This window comes from Ornithorhynchus anatinus, chromosome 1 (genome assembly GCF_004115215.2).
Source record: "Ornithorhynchus anatinus isolate Pmale09 chromosome 1, mOrnAna1.pri.v4, whole genome shotgun sequence".
In the NCBI taxonomy this organism is placed as follows: Eukaryota; Metazoa; Chordata; class Mammalia; order Monotremata; family Ornithorhynchidae; genus Ornithorhynchus; species Ornithorhynchus anatinus.
This window is the reverse complement of record NC_041728.1, coordinates 28,509,318-28,524,889: the sequence shown is the minus strand read 5'-3', so window position 1 is coordinate 28,524,889 and position 15,572 is coordinate 28,509,318. Positions and strand designations below refer to the sequence as shown.

General features: G+C 54.4%; 1 protein-coding gene across 1 annotated transcript; it reads right to left on the bottom strand.

Annotated features, from left to right (window-relative positions):
* CCDC177 (coiled-coil domain containing 177) lies at positions 1-2,364 on the bottom strand. Its single transcript, XM_029064627.2, has one exon. It carries the CDS (start codon positions 2,339-2,341, stop codon positions 239-241), a length of 2,103 nt encoding a protein of 700 aa, XP_028920460.1. The 5' UTR covers positions 2,342-2,364; the 3' UTR covers positions 1-238.
* Between the last annotated feature and the right edge of the window lie 13,208 nt (positions 2,365-15,572).

The window sequence follows — 15,572 nt, the reverse complement described above, 5'->3', positions numbered from 1 at the left end:
CCGGCGGCCTTTCCACTAGGTCGCGCCGCTTCTCGACCGAGCGGGCGGCCACTGTCCTCGTTGGCCTCGCGGGGGGGGAGGCCGCCGTAGAAAGGGTGTGAAGAGAGGAGGCGGGGCGGGACGGCGGAGAGGAAGGCCCCTCCCCGGGGAGGGACGGAGAGAAAGCCCCCCGCCCGCGGCCCGTCCACCCCGTCGGGGAGCTAAGGCACCGGCGGTGGGTCCGGCGGCGGGGCGGCCATCACTTCCGGTCCAGCCCGGCTCGCAGCTGGGCCTCCAAGGCCATCTTGTCGAAGGAGCGCGTGTCGGTCTCCTGGCGCACCCTGTCGCGCACGTGGAAGGAGGCGCGGGCGGCCGAGCGGGCGTTCTCCAGGGCGCTGCGCCGCTCCCGCGACAGCCTCTCGCTGCGCTCCAGCTTGCGCTCGATGGCCAGCGCCAGCTCCTGCCGCCGGCGGTCCTCGTCCCGCTCCACCTTCTCCTTGTTGGCCCGCTGCGCCCGCTCCTTCTCCAGCCGGCTCTGGCCGGCCTGCCGCGCCCGGAGCCGGGCGGCCTCCTCCGCCGCCCGGGCGGCCTCCCGGAGGCGCCGCTCCCCGGCCCGGGCCAGGGCCTCCAGCCGCTCCCGCTGCTCGCGGCCCTGGCGCTCGGCCTCCTCCTTGGCCCGGCGGCCCTGCAGCTCCTCCCGGCGGGCCCGCTCCCGCAGGCCCCGGCTCCGGCGCTCCTGCAGCTGCTCGCGGTTGTCCCGCGCCCGGCCCAGGCTGGCGGCCAGCGAGCCGCTCAGGCCCTCGAGCTCCTCGCGCTCGCGCCGGGCCAGGCCCCGCCGCAGGGCCTCGTGGCGCTCGCGCTCGGCCCGGCCCGCCTCCCGCTGCTCCCGCCGCCGCCGCCCCTCCTGCTGCTGGCGGGCCCGCTCGGCCCGCTCGGCCCGCTCCCGCCGGGCCCGCTCCTCCTTCTCGCGGCCCAGGCGCAGGTCCTCCTCCCGCAGCCGCAGGTTGCGCTCCTGGGCCAGCTTGCGCCGCAGGTCCTCCTGGGCCTCGCGCTCGGCCCGCTCCCGCCGCAGCCGCCCCTGCCGCTCGGCCTGCTCCCGCCGGCGCTCCTCCCCGCGGGCGCACTGGCGCTGCCGGCGCCGGGCCGCCTCCACCTCCTCCCGGCCCAGCCGGCCGCGCCGGGCCTCCACCTGCTCCGCCCAGGCCCGGCGGCCCCGCTGCAGCTCCAGCTGCTTCTCGCGCTCCTCGGCCCGGCGCCGCTCCTCGGCCCGGGCGCGCTGCTCTTCCCACTGGCAGTGGGCGGCCTGGCGCTGGGCCAGCAGCAGCCGCTCCTCCTGATGGCGCGCCAGCATCAGGGCCGCGATCTTGCGGTCCCGCTCGGGCACCTCGCGCGGCAGGCCCCGCTCCGCCCGCACCTGCCGCACGATGCGCTCCACCTGCCGCGCCGTGCGCGGCGACTGGCTCAGGTCGCCCAGGCTGACGCTGCGGGCGGCCGGCCGCGGGGGCGGCGGGCACCGGCGGGGGCGGCCGCGCCCGGGGGACCCCGGGGAGGCGGCCCCGGCCTCGTCGTCGTCGTCGTCGGTGGCGGCGACGCCCCCGGCGGGCCAGCGCTCCCGCGGGCTCTCGCCGCCGAAGGACGACGACGAGGCCCCGGACTCGGAGCTGCTGACGCCTTCCCGCCTCCGAGGCAGGGAGTCCAGCGAGTGGCTCTTGCGGCCGGGCCGGGCGCGGGGGGCCGGGGCCGGGGAGGAGCGGGAGGAGGCCGGGGCGGCGCGGGGCCGGCGGGGCCCGGGCGAGGCCGGGAGGCTGGCGCTGCCCCCGGCGGGCGCCGGGGCGGGCGTGAAGAGGCGCCGCTTCTCGTCGCGCACGATGCGCTCGCGCTCGGCCCGGCAGCGCTGCAGCTTGGCGCGGCGCTCGGCCTCGTAGGCCTCGAAGAGCCCGGCGGCCACCCGCATGGAGCGGCCCGGGGCCTCCCGCACCAGCTCGGCCAGCGGGCGCGGCAGCAGCTCCACGGGCTTGACGGCGCAGCGGGCGCAGGCCTCCAGCGAGCGCGGGCTGGTCAGCACGTAGCGGCTGCCCTCCGCCTCGGGCCGGTCGAAGTTGAACAGGTCCAGGTGCAGCAGCGGCGACTGTTCCCGGCGCCGTCGGTCCTCCTCGGGCCCGGGAGGGGCCTCGGCCTTCGGGGCGGCCGGGCGGCGGGCCGGGCCGGGGGCGGGACCGGCGGCGGCCGAGGCGACGGACGAGGCCGAGGGGCCCGGGGGCGAGCGGGCCCCGCCGGGGGACGGAGGGGCGGCCGCCCCATCCTCCCCGGGGCCTCCGGGGCCGGCCCCTGCCTTTCTCTCCTCGGGCACGGGGTCCACCATGGTCCGGCCCCCAGGCTTCCGTGGAGAGACTGCGGGTGACAGGGAAGGACAAGGCATCAACTCCCGACCACACTGCCCTCCTCCCCGAACAGATTGCCCTCCTCGCCGACCGGATTGCCCTCCTCCTCCATCAGATCGCTCTCCTCCCCATCTAGATTGCCCTCCTCCCCGTCCGGATTCCCTGCTCCCCGACAGGGTTCACCTCTTCCCCGTCCAGTTTTGCCTCCGGCCAACAGAATTCCCTTCTCCCTCACCGGATTTCCCTCCTCCCCGTCCAGATTTCTCTTCGCCCCGACAGGACTCTCCTCTTCCCCGTCCAGATTTCCCTCCTCCCTGACAGTATTTCCCATGCAGATTCCCCTCTTCCCGGAACGGGATTTCCCTCCTCCCTAAGCAGATTTTCCTCCTCCCGTCCTGACTTCCCTCCCCTGGACCAGATTTCCCTTCTCCCCGAAGGGGTTCGCTTCCTTCCCTGTCCAGATTTCCCTCCTGGCCTGGCCCCCATCTAATCTGCCAGTGAGGGGATTAGCCTGAGGCTAGCGGAAAGGATGAAATAACGACGACCACGGACAACGAGAGGCTGCCAAGTAAAGCCCAAGTGGAAGGGGCAGTGTCATCCCTCCCTCCCCGGGCCCTTCCCAACCCCTTGGCAGCCCCCCGGATGCCGCAAACTGTGGGGACCAGGGCTTCACTCGGGGGGGCAGACCTGAGAGGATGGGTCCTTCAGGGGCCCGAGGGCCTCTGAAACCCTGAGCCCGGGTGGCGATCGTCAATCAATCCATCGCATTTACAATAATAATAATGGATGGTATTTGTTAAGCGCTTACTATGTCCCAGGCGCTGTTCCAAGAGCTGGGGTATATTCGAGTTAATCAGGTTGGACACAGTCCCTGTCCCACTTGGGGCTCACAGTCTTCATCCCCATTTTACAGATGAGAGAACTGAGGTCCAGAGAAGTGAAGTGACTTGCCTTAGGTCACAAAACAGACAAGTAGTGGAGATGGGCTAATGATAATAATAACAATAATAATAGTTTGGAGGCAGCACTATCCCAGCTAGTCGTGGGCCAGGTAACACGTCTTCCAACTCTGTTGTATTGTACCCTCCCAAGCACTCAGTACAGTTCTCTGCACACAGCAAGCGCTCAATAAATACCATCGGTTGCTTGACTGATTGACGGGAAATCAGTGCGAACATGTAAATCTGGAGAAAAGCAATCCCTCTCTATCCCCCTGGGAGGATGAACTTCAGGGCTTACTGTGGCAAGGTCGGGGGAACCAAAGGGTGGGGAAACCCCAGAGAAAAGGCCTTCGGCAAAGCCCGACCACCAGTGGCAAACGGTGGCCGGCAGGGTCGGGGGGCTTTATCGAGGGGGCGCCCCCGCGGCCCCAGCGTTCCGATCGGTCACTCTATCGATCGTATTTATTGAGCGCGAACTCTGCAGAGCACCGGACTGAGTCCTGGCGAGAGGACAATAGAACAATCAAGCGACACATTCCCTGCCCACAACGAGTTTACAGTCTAGAGGAAGACAGACATAAATATAAATAGATGTATTAAGGATATGGACAGCTTACAGTCTCAGACTTGGGGGGAGACAGACATGAATAGAGACCAATAAATTACAGATATGGATAGCTTAAAGTCCAGAGGGGGAAACTGACACGAATAGGAACAAATAAATTACCCATCTGGACATCTTACAGTCTAAGGGGGAGATGGATTAATGGAAACAAATAAATTATAGATGTGGATGGTTTACAGTCTAGAGGGGAAGACAGACATGAAGAGAAATAAATCAATTACAGATATGGACAGCTTACAGTCTAGAGGTGGAGACATGAATTGAAATAAATGAAAATACATATACGGACGGCTTACAGTTTTGGGGGGGCCGGATGTGAATAAAAACAAGTAAATAAATTAGAGATATGGACAGCTTACAGTCTAGGGGGAAGACAGGCACAAATGGAAATAAATAAATTAGAGAGACGGACGGCTTCCAGTCTAGGGGGGAGACAGGCGTGAATGGAAATAAATAAATTACAGATACGGACAGCTTACGGACAGGCACGAATGGAAATAAATTACAGATATGGACAGTTTACAGTTTAGAGGGGGAGACATATGAATAGAAATAGATAAATGACAGGTATGGGCAGCTTACAGTCTAGAGGGGAGACACATATGATTAAAAATAATAAATGATAGATATGGATAGCTTACAGTCTAGAGGGGGAGACACATATGAATGGAAATAAATTAATAAATTACAGATATGGACGGTTTACAGTTTAAAGGGGGAGACGCATACGAGTGGAAATAAATACATGACAGGTATGGACAGCTTACATTCTAGAGGGGGAGCCACACTTTAATAGAAATCAATGAAATCACGGATGTGGATGGCTTACAGGCTAGAGGGGAAGAAAGACACGAACAGGAATACATACATTGCAGCTATGGACGGTTCACGGTCTAGATGGGGAGACGGACATGAATTGAAATAAATAAATCGCAGATACGGACGGCTTCCAGTCTAGAGGGGGAAGACACATACGAATAGAAGTAAATAAATGATACGGACAGCTTACGGTCTAGGGGGAAGACGCGTATGAATAAAAGTAAATAAATGACAGATACGGACAGCTTACAGTGGGAGACGCATGCGAACAGAAGTAAAAAAAAAGAAAGGCAGATATGGACATCTTACAGTCTAGGGGGGAGACAGAAATGAACAGAGGTAAGTAAACGACAGAGAGGGTCTGCTTCCATTCTAGGGGGGAGACGCATATGAGTAGAAGAAGTAAATAAATGGCAGATAGGGACAGCTTACAGTTTGGGGGGTGACGCATGTGACCAGAAGTAAAAAAATGACAGATAGGGACATCTTAAAATCTGGGGGGGAGACACAAATGAACAGAGGTAAGTAAACGACAGAGAGGCCCACTTTCCAGTCTAGGGGGGAGACGCATATGAATAGAAGAAGTAAATAAATGGCAGGTAGGGACATATTACAGCCTAGGGGGGAGACGCATGTGAACAGAAGTAAAAAAATGACAGATAGGGACATCTTACAGTCTGGGGGGGGGGGGGAACGGACACAAATGAACAGAGGTAAGTAAACGACCGAGAGGGACAGCTTCCAGTCTAGGGGGGAGACGCATATGAATAGAAGAAGTAAATAAATGGCAGGTAGGGACATATTAAAGTCTGGGGGGAGGCGCATGTGAACAGAAGTAAAAAAAATGACAGCTAGGGACATCTTACAGTCTGGGGGGCGGGGGGGAGACACAAATGAACAGAGGTAAGTAAACGACAGAGGGCCGGCTTCCAGTCTGGGGGGAGACGCATATGAATAGAAGTAAATAAATGACAGGTAGGGACATATTACAGTCTAGGGGGGAGATGCATGTGAACAGAAGTAAAAAAATGATAGATAGGGACATCTTACAGTCTGTGGGGAGGAGACACAAATGAACAGAGGTAAGTAAACGACTGATCGGGCCAGCTTCCAGTCCAGGGGGGAGACGCCTACGACTAGAAGTCAATAGATGGCAGATAGAGCTTCCAACCTAGCGGGGGAGCCGGACATTAGTGTAGAAGGAGAAAGGAGGGGTGGGGGGCGGCGTGGCGTGCGGGGCTGGCAGAGGGGGATGAGAAAAGGGGAGCAAGTGAGGGCCAGGGGAAGAGGAGAGGTGGGGCGGTGGGGGGAGAGGCCTGGGCTGACTTACCAGGCTGGCCAGCTCCCGCGGCCGCTGTCGGGGGGCGATGGGGGCGGGGTGAGAAGCCAGTGGCGACGAGGAGGAGGGAGGAGGAGGAGGAGGAGGAGGAGGGAGGGAGGGAGGGAGGGAGGGAGGGAGGGAGGGAGGAGGAGGATGGAGGGAGGGAGGGAGGAAGATTGGCAGGTGGAGGCCGGTCCTTGGCTCGGCCCGGGCTCGCCCGCGCCCCCTGGCGGCCCTTCGCCCACAAGGCGCCCCCGCCTTGGCCCCCTTTTAGCATCATCATCATCATCATCATCATCAGATGCTGATTAGATGATGATCATTAGATCATCATCATTTTCATCAGAGAAGCAGCGGGGCTCAGAGGAAAGAGCCCGGGCTCGGGAGTCAGAGGTCATGGGTTCGCATCCCGACTCTGCCGCTTGTCAGCTGGGTGACTGGGGGGGGGGCAAGTCACTCACTTCTCTGGGCCTCAGTTCCCTCACCTGTAAAATGGGGATGAAGACTGGGAGCCCCACGTGGGACAACCTGATTCCCCGGCGTCTCCCCCAGCGCTTAGAACAGTGGTCTGCACAGAGTAAGCGTTTAACAAATACCGACATCATTATTATCATCAAGGGTTAAGCACGGCCCAGGTGCCAAGCACTGCTCTAAGCGCTGGGGACCTCTCCCTCAGTGCTAAAACCCCCTCCTCCCTCCCCTCTGCTCCTCCTCCCCTCCCCGTTGCCCCCCTCTCCCGCCCTCTGCTCTCCCCCCTTCCCCTCCCCACAGCAACTGTGCCCAGTTCTATATATTGATTATTCTATTTTGTTCATGATGTGTCTCTAGCTACGATGCTATTGATCTTGACGACAGCGACGCCAGACTACTTGTTTTGTTCTGTTTTGCTTCGCCGTCTGCCTTCCCCTTTTTAACCGTTGACCCCCGCGCTGTTGGGCAGGGTTGGTTTCTCACTGTTGCCCAGTTGTACTTTCTGAGCGCTCAGTACCCATAGTAAGCGCTCGGTAGATAGGATTGAATGAATACGTGAGTGAACGAGAGAGAGGAGGGGGCCGCAGAGGCGCCGACAGAAGTCCGGGACCATCGTCTGCCCGCCCACCCCTCGCGGGGACAGCCCCGGAGGCACGAGGACCTGGGTTCTAATCCTCCCGCCGCCACCTGGCCACTGCTGGGTGACCTCGGGCAAGTCGCTTCACTCCTCTGGGCCTCAGTGCCCTGGTCTGTCCAACGGGGATGGAGACTGGGAGCCCCACGTGGGACAGGGGCTGCGTCCCATCCTATTGGCTCGCATCCACCCCGGCGCTTAGTACAGTGTCTTCCCCTTGATTCTATTTATTGCCATCGTTCCTGTCTGTCCGTCTCCCCCGATTAGTCCGTAAGGCCAGTCAAAGGGCAGGGACTGTCTCTGTTACCGATTTGTCCATTCCAAGTGCTTAGTACAGTGCCCTGCACATAGTAAGCGCTCAATAGATACTACTGAATGAATGGCACAGAGTAAGAGCTTAGCAGACACCATCATCATCATCTCACTGTGGGCAGAGAATGTGTCCTTTTGTTATAGCATACTCTTTCCAGTGTTCAGTACAGTGCTTTGCACGCAGTAAGCGCTCAATAAATACATTTGAAGGAATATCAGTAATTTATTTCTATCAATGTCGGCCTTCCCCTCTAGACTGTAAGCTCACCGTGGGCAGGGAATGTGTCTGTTTATGGTGTTACACTCTCCCAAGCGCTTAGTACAGTGCTCTGCACACAGTGAGTGTTCAATAAATACCACTGAATGAATGACGGTAAACTCACTTTAGGCCAGGAACGTGTCTGCCAAATCTGTTGCGTTGTACTCTCCCAAGCGCTTAGCACAGGGCTCTGCACATAGGAAGCGTTTAATAAATACCACTGGTGGTGATGATGATGAAGTGGCAGAGTTAGGGTTAGAACCCAGGCCCTCCGATTCCCAAGTCCGTGCTCTTTCCACTAGGCGCGGCTTAGTGGAAAGAGCACGGGCTTGGGAGTCGGAGGACCTGGGTTCTAATCCCGGGTCTGCCGCTTGTCGGCTGTGTGGTCTCGGGCAAGTCACTTCACTTCTCTGGGCCTCAGTTCCCTCATCTGTAAAATGGGGATGAAGACTGTGAGCCCCACGTGGGACAACCTGATGACCTTGTATCCCTACCCAGCGCTTAGAACAGTGCTTTACACATAGTAAGCGCTTAACAAATATCAGCATTATTATTCTCCGTGCCTCCGTTACCTCATCTGTAAAATGGGGATTAGGACGGTGAGCTCCACGTCCTAATCAGGGTACAACCTGATTACCTTGTATCTACCCCAGCGCTTAGAACATTCATTCATTCAATAGCATTTACTGAGCGCTTACTATGTGCAGAACACTGTACTAAGCGCTTGGAATGTACAATTCGGCAACAGATAGAGACGATCCCTGCCCAATAACGGGCTCACAGTCTAAACGGGGGAAAACAGTGCTTGGCACATGTAAGTGCTTAACAAATACCATAATTATTATTATTATTAGGCCACACTGCTTAATGAGGACCATCATGATTAGTATAAGGAATTTTGCCAGAAAATTAAATGCAAAATGATGGTTTTTCCATTTAAATGGAAAATTGCAGTATGAGGGAAGGGGTGAGGGTCTTGCCAAATCAGATGGGTGTTTATAGAGAGGCAGGGCTGCCCTGTGGCTACAGCACTAGCGGGAGTCAGGAGGAATCTCTGGTCCTGGTTCAGACACCGACTGACTCTGGATCCTTCGATAAATCACTTCACATCTGTAAACGGGGAATCACAATTTCGCCATTCCTTTCACCTCTGAGACGTGGCTGCTTTATCCACTGGGAAAAGAGGGGGGATCCGCTCCAGGCACGCACACACGCAAACCTTCCTTAGACAGGGGCCCCCAGATAAGGAAACTCGGGGGACACCAGCCCATTTTGGACCCAATCAACCTATCAGTGGCATTTTTTGAGCGCCTCCTGTGTCAGAAGCACTGTAAGATCATGGAAATTCAGGCCCAGAGGAGGAGACCAGAAGAGAGGACACGAGCAGAAAATCAGGGAGTGGGAAAGATAAAAATAATAATGGTACGTGTTAAGCGCTACTAAGTGCCAAGCACTGTATTCAGCCCTGGGTTGGATTTAAAATCATTCATTCATTCAATAGTATTTATTGAGCGCTTACTATGTGCAGAGCACTGTACTAAGGGCTTGGAATGGACAAATCGGCAACAGATAGAGACAGTCCCTGCCCTTTGACGGGCTTACGGTCTAATCAAATAATCAGGTCGGACACAGTCCCCGTCCCCTATGGGGCTCACAGTTCAAGTAGGAGGGAGAGACAGGCTTTGAATCCCATTTTACAGATGAGGAAACAGAGGCACAGAGAAGTAAAGTGGCTTGCCCAGGGTCACACGGCAGGCAAGTGGACGAGCTGGGATTAGAACCGGGGTCCTCTGGCTTCCAGGCTCCTGCTCTTTCCACTCTTATCATGTTTTGTTTTTTTTAACCACAACCCTTTTTTCTTGTAACATCATTTCAAGCCACTGGGACAATGAACTGAATACCTCTAGGAATACTTTTTATGACAAGAAGTCCCTTTTCTCCATCTCACACTCGGAAGCATCCAGGTAAACAGAGGCATCTGGCTGTGCTTTTGGAGATGTTGAGAGAGGCTGGTTTTTTTTTTTTTAATGGTATTTGTTAAGCAATTATTCTGTGTTAGGCACTGTAATGAGCGCTGGGGTAGATACGAGCTAATCAGACTGGACACAGTCCCTGTCCTCCTTGGGGCTCAAAGTCTTAAGTCCCATTTTACAGATGAGGGAACGGAGGCTCGGAGAAGTGAAGTGACTTGCCCAAGGTCACACAGCAGACAAGTGGTGGAGCCAGAATTAGAACTCTATCCACTAGACCACACGGCTAAAATTTCCTCACAGACGTGGATTTCTGCCGAGCTCCTCAGTGTCGGCGCAAGCGTAAAACATCATTATTGATATTTTTCAGATGTTTACGTGTTATCACAGCGCGGGAAGTGTCCAAGTATCTTATAATCATGCTGATTAAAAAAACAATAAAAAGCTTGCAACTAGAATCGTTGCCATCTGAATTTCCAAGGGTTCAAAGGGTGGAACAACCCCCAATCAATGTTATCGAGCAAAACACTGTGTGCGCAAAACACTCTACTAAGCACTTGGGAAAATGCAACAGATTTGGTAGACCTGTCCCCTGTCCATAGGGGCTTACAGTTTGGAGGAATCTTTCCAAAACATCCCATGGCACAAGTCACCCTCTCTTCAGAATCTGCCTGGCTCAGTGGAAAGAGCAGGGGCTTGGGAGTCAGAGGTCATGGGTTCGAATCCTGACTCTGCTACTTGTCCGCTGTGTGACTGTGGGCAAGTCACTTAACTTTTCTGTGCCTCAGTTACCTCATCTGTAAAATGGGGATTAAGACTGTGAGCCTCATGTGGGACAACCTGATTACCCTGTATCTCCTCAGCACTTAGAGCAGTGCTCTGCACATAGCGCTTAACAAATACCAACATTATTATTATTATTATTACCTAAGTCCCTCCACATCAGGCGGAAGCTCGAGCGCTCTTAACTAACCCATATTTACCTGCTCGCATCTTGCTGTCTCCCAAAGTGAACTTTTCTTCCTATTCCTCAACCTATGAAACCCAAGGCAGCAGAATGGCCAAGTGGATAGAGCAGGGGCCTGGCAGTCAGAAGGACCTGGGTTCTAATCCTGGCTCTTCCACCTGTCTGCTGTGTGACCTTGGGCAAGTCACCTGACTTCTCCGAGCCCCAGTTACCTCATCTGTAAAATTCTGGGACTCACTTTCCCAGTCTCTTCCCCTTCAGCCTCCAACCAAAGGGAGTTGACAAAGTCTGGGCGCCACAGTAGAGAAGGGGGAGGAAGGAGGCACAGGTAAGCAACAACAATAAATATCATTGTGATATTTAAGCTCTTACTTTGTGCCAAGCACTGCACTAAGGGCCGGGGTTTCAATCAATCAGTGCTATTTACTGAGCGCTTACTGTGTTCAAAGTACTGAACTAAGTGCTTGGGAGAGTACATCCAAACTGCTAACAAGTTAATACAATCACTCATCCTATTCCTCCTGGATTACTATAACAGCCTCCTTGCTGAGTTCCCTGCCTCCCGTCTCTCCCCACTCCGGTCCATACTTCACTCCGCTGCCCGGATCATCCTTCTACAAAAACGCTCAGGACACGTCACCCCACTCCTCAAAACACTCCAGCAGTTGTCCATCCACCTCCGCATCAAACAAAAACTCCTCACCATTGGCTTTAAAGCAGTCTACCAGTTTGCCCCCTCCTCCCTCACCTCACCACTCTCCTACTACCCCTCAGCCCGCACACTTCACTCCTCTAATCTAATGCCAACCTTCTCACTGAGCCTCCACCTCGCCTGTCTCACCGCCAAACCCTAGCCCATGTCCTGTCTCTGGCCTGGAACACCCTCCCTCGCCAAATCCTACAGAAAATTACCCTCTCCCTCTTCAAAGCCTTATAATAATAATAATAATGGTATTGGTTAAGCGTTTACTATGTGCCAAGCACTGTTTGAAGGCCCATCTCCTCCGGGAGGCCTTCCCAGACTGAGCCCCACTTTTCCTCATCTCCCATCCCCTTCTACGTCACCCTGACTCGCTCCCTTTGCTCTTCCCCCTCCCAGCCCCACATCATTTATATCCATATCTGTCATTTTATTTTTCTGTATTGCTGCCTGTCTCCGCCCCTCTAGACTGTAAACTAGTTGTGGGCAGGGAATGTCACTTTTTTTGTTATATTGTTCTTTCCCAAGTGATTAGATTAGTACGGTGCTCTGCATATAGTAAGTGCTCTATAAATACAACTGAGTTGGTAGATATAATCCCTGCCCATTTGCACACCGTAAGTGCTCAATAAATACAATGAGTGAATGAGAAGCTCAGGGTCTAATGGGGAAGATGCAATCTAAGCAGATTAGTTATGGTCCCTGTCCCGTCTGGGGCTTTCAGTCTACAAGCAGGAATTTCCACAGTTCCATTTTCAGGACAGAAGTGGCGGGGAGGCACAGGGCCGAGCTATTATTTTGGCAAATCCTTTCTTTCTCCAACATGACCCTTGGGATGCTTATTCTCTCAGGAGGAGAGGTTCGGTATTCCATTTGGTAGCCTCAGTTACCCTTTGTCTTTCCTCTGTTCCTGTATCCCGGGCCTGGATTCATCTTTTTCACGGTCATTTCAACAGCCTCAATCAGGAAACCTGCCCTTTTTTGAAAGAATCCCTGCCCTGACTCCTGACTGCCAGACTCCGATGCAGGAGACCGTCGAACCCCATACGGCCCGGAGACTTGGAAGAATTCCCAATCTTCAGGTTGGCACCGTTCCCAGTTCCAGACATGAAACGGCAACTGTGTTGGGGTGGTTTATCCAGGAATAGGGCGCCCAGTTTGGGCAGCTTCAGCCTCCTACCAGATGGATGGTGTGGGCAAGGCGGGGCAGGGGGTTGAGAGTGGTGACAGAATGCTAAAACACCAGCATGCCAAGGTCTAGTCCCAATTCAAACTGGAGGGAAGGAGAGTGGCCTAGTGGATAGAGCCTGGGAGTCAGAAGGACCTGGGTTCATTCACTCATTCAAGAGTATCTGAGCGCTTACTATGTGCAGAGCACTGTACTAAGCGCTTGGAATGTACAATTCAAACCCCGCCTCTGCCACATGTCTACTGTGTGACCTTAAGCAAGTCACTTCACTTCTCTATGTCTCAGTTACCTCATTTGTGAAATGGAGATTAAGATTGTGAGCCCTCTGTGAGACAGGGACTGTACCCGACCTCTTGTGTCTACGCCCAGCGCTTAGTATAGTGTCTGGCACATAGTAAGGGTTTAACAGATACCTTAACAAAAACTCAAATCTTTTCTTGAGGCAACGTGAAATTCTGAAATGGAGACCGATTTTATTGGCATTTACATTGGCAAGTTTAATGCCTGATGTTTTTGTGAGGAAAACTGATATACTGTCCTCTAGGGAAGTTTCAGCGTTGTCCAGTCAGTCATATTTATTGAGAGCTTACTGTGTGCAGAGAACTGTACTAAGCGCTTGGGAGAGTACAATCTAACAATATAACAGACACAATCCCTGTCCACAGCATGCTTACAGTCTAGAGGGGGTTGCTGTCGTCTTGTGCCGTCGAGTCGTCGCTGACCCATAGCGACTCCACGGACACATCTCTCCCGGAACGCCTCCATCTGCAATCGTTCCGGTAGTGGATCCAGAGAGTTTCCTTGGTCAAAATCCAGAAGCGGTTGACCATCGCCTCCTTCCGTGCAGTAAACTCGAGTCTCCGCCCTCGACTCTCTCCCGTGCCGCTGCTGTCCGGCACGGGTGAGTTTTGACTTGTAGCAGACGGCCTTCCCCTCGCCAGCCACTGGCCAAGCTAGGAATGGGACGGACAGGCCTCTGATTGACTCTCCCTCCCGTAGCCGAGGCTGGTAGAGGACTGGAAACTCTCCAGGTGCCATCCTGAGAGGGGACTAGAGAGGGTAGACAGGAATAAATAGAAATAACTAAATTACGGATAAGTATACACGTGCCGTGCTGGGATGGGGGTGAATAAAGGGAGCAAGTCAGGGTGATTTAGAAGGGAGTGGGAGAAGAGGAAAGGAGAATTAGTCAGGGAAGGCCTCTTGGAGGAGATGGGCCTGAAATAAGGCTTTGAAGGAGGGGAGAGCGATGGTCTGTCGGATATGAAGAGGGAGGGCGTTCAGGGCCAGAGGCGGGGCGTGGGTGAAATCTGGAGAATATAGGGGGAGCAGGGCACGCCCCAGATCATACACCAAGCAAGATCCAATCAATCAATCCAGGAGTGGCACATCCACCATGGCTAGGGAGAGATGGAGGGAGTGTGTCAAACCCCCATCATTCGGAATTTATTAATTCATATTAATGTCTGTCTCCCCTTCGAGACCAAAAACTCACCGTGGGGAGGGAACGAGTCTACCAACTCTGTTGTATCGCACTCTCCCACACGCGTAGTACCTAGTAAAGTGCCCAATAAATACAATCCATCGATCCGTTTGGAGAACAAATGACCGGGTTCAGATGGCGCCCATCCGAGAACACTCAAGAAATCGAGCAGGAAAGTGTCAGAACGCCCAGCGAGCCTGTGGAAAGATTTATACATGGTCCACGCCACCAGAAAGCAGGGAGATTGCCAAGGTAACGTTCATCTATAAAAAGGATTCCGGAGATGATCTTGGAAATTATAGGCTGGTGAGGCTCACTTCTAAAGATGGATACTGATGGTGGTATCTGCCAAGCGCTTACTCTATGCCAAGCACTGTACTAAGTGCCGGGATAAACACGAGTTAATCAGGACAGTCTTGCCTCACATGGGGCTCACGGTCTTAGCGGGAGAGAGAACCGGCATTTATTCTCCATTTTACAGATGAGGAAATAGAGGCAAAGAGAAATTAAATGACTTGCCCAAGGTCACCCAGCAGGCAAAAGGCAGAGTCAGGATTAGAACCCAGCCCCTCGGACTCTATATACACAAACTGCAGGATGGAAGGCCACCGAGTGAGACGTCGTTCTATAAGGGGAAATCAGGCCTCGGTAATCTATTGGAGTTCAATCGATCGATCAATCAACCAATTGCATTTATTGAGGCTTACTGGGTGTAGAACACCGTATTACGCGTGTATTGGGAGAAAACAATTTAACAGACGTCTTCTCTGCCAACAAAGAGATCATCAAGAGCGTGGAAAGAGGTCCCTCTCCACCTCAAAGTCCCCCAGCAGTTTCCACTTCTTTTAGGACTCGTTCCCCAGTGCTCCCAAGTGCTCAGTACAGTGCTCTGTACACAGTAAGTGCTCAATAAATACGACTGAATGAACCAACTAGCTCTGACCTTCTCTGGTCATGCCAGCCCCTTAGCCACACTCACCATTTCTAGGCCAAACACCCTTAGATTTTCAAACGGCCTGCGACAAGATTCCACACCGACCGGAGGGCTTGGAAGGGTACATTCTGTCCAATTCTAGTTAACGGCACGTGTCTGCTGATTCTGTTGCTTTGTACACTCCCAAGTGCTTAGGAAGGAAGCACATGGTCTAGCGAATAGAGTCTGGGGCTGGGAGTCAAGAGGTCCTGGGTTCTAATCCCAGCTCTGACACTTGTCTGCTGTGTGACCTTGGGCAAATCATTTTACTTCTCTGTCCCTCAGGTACCTTATCTGTAAAATGGGGATTAAGACTGGGAGCTCCATGTGGGACAGGGACTTCATTCATTCAATAGTATTTATTGAGCGCTTACTATGTGCAGAGCGCTGTACTAAGTGCTTGGAATGTACAGTTCGGCAACAGATAGAGACAATCCCTGCCCATTGACGGGTTTACGGTCTAATCGGGGGAGACAGACGGACCAAAACAACTTAATCATCCCACTTGATTAGCTGGTCTCTACCCCAGAGCTTAGTACAGTGCCTGG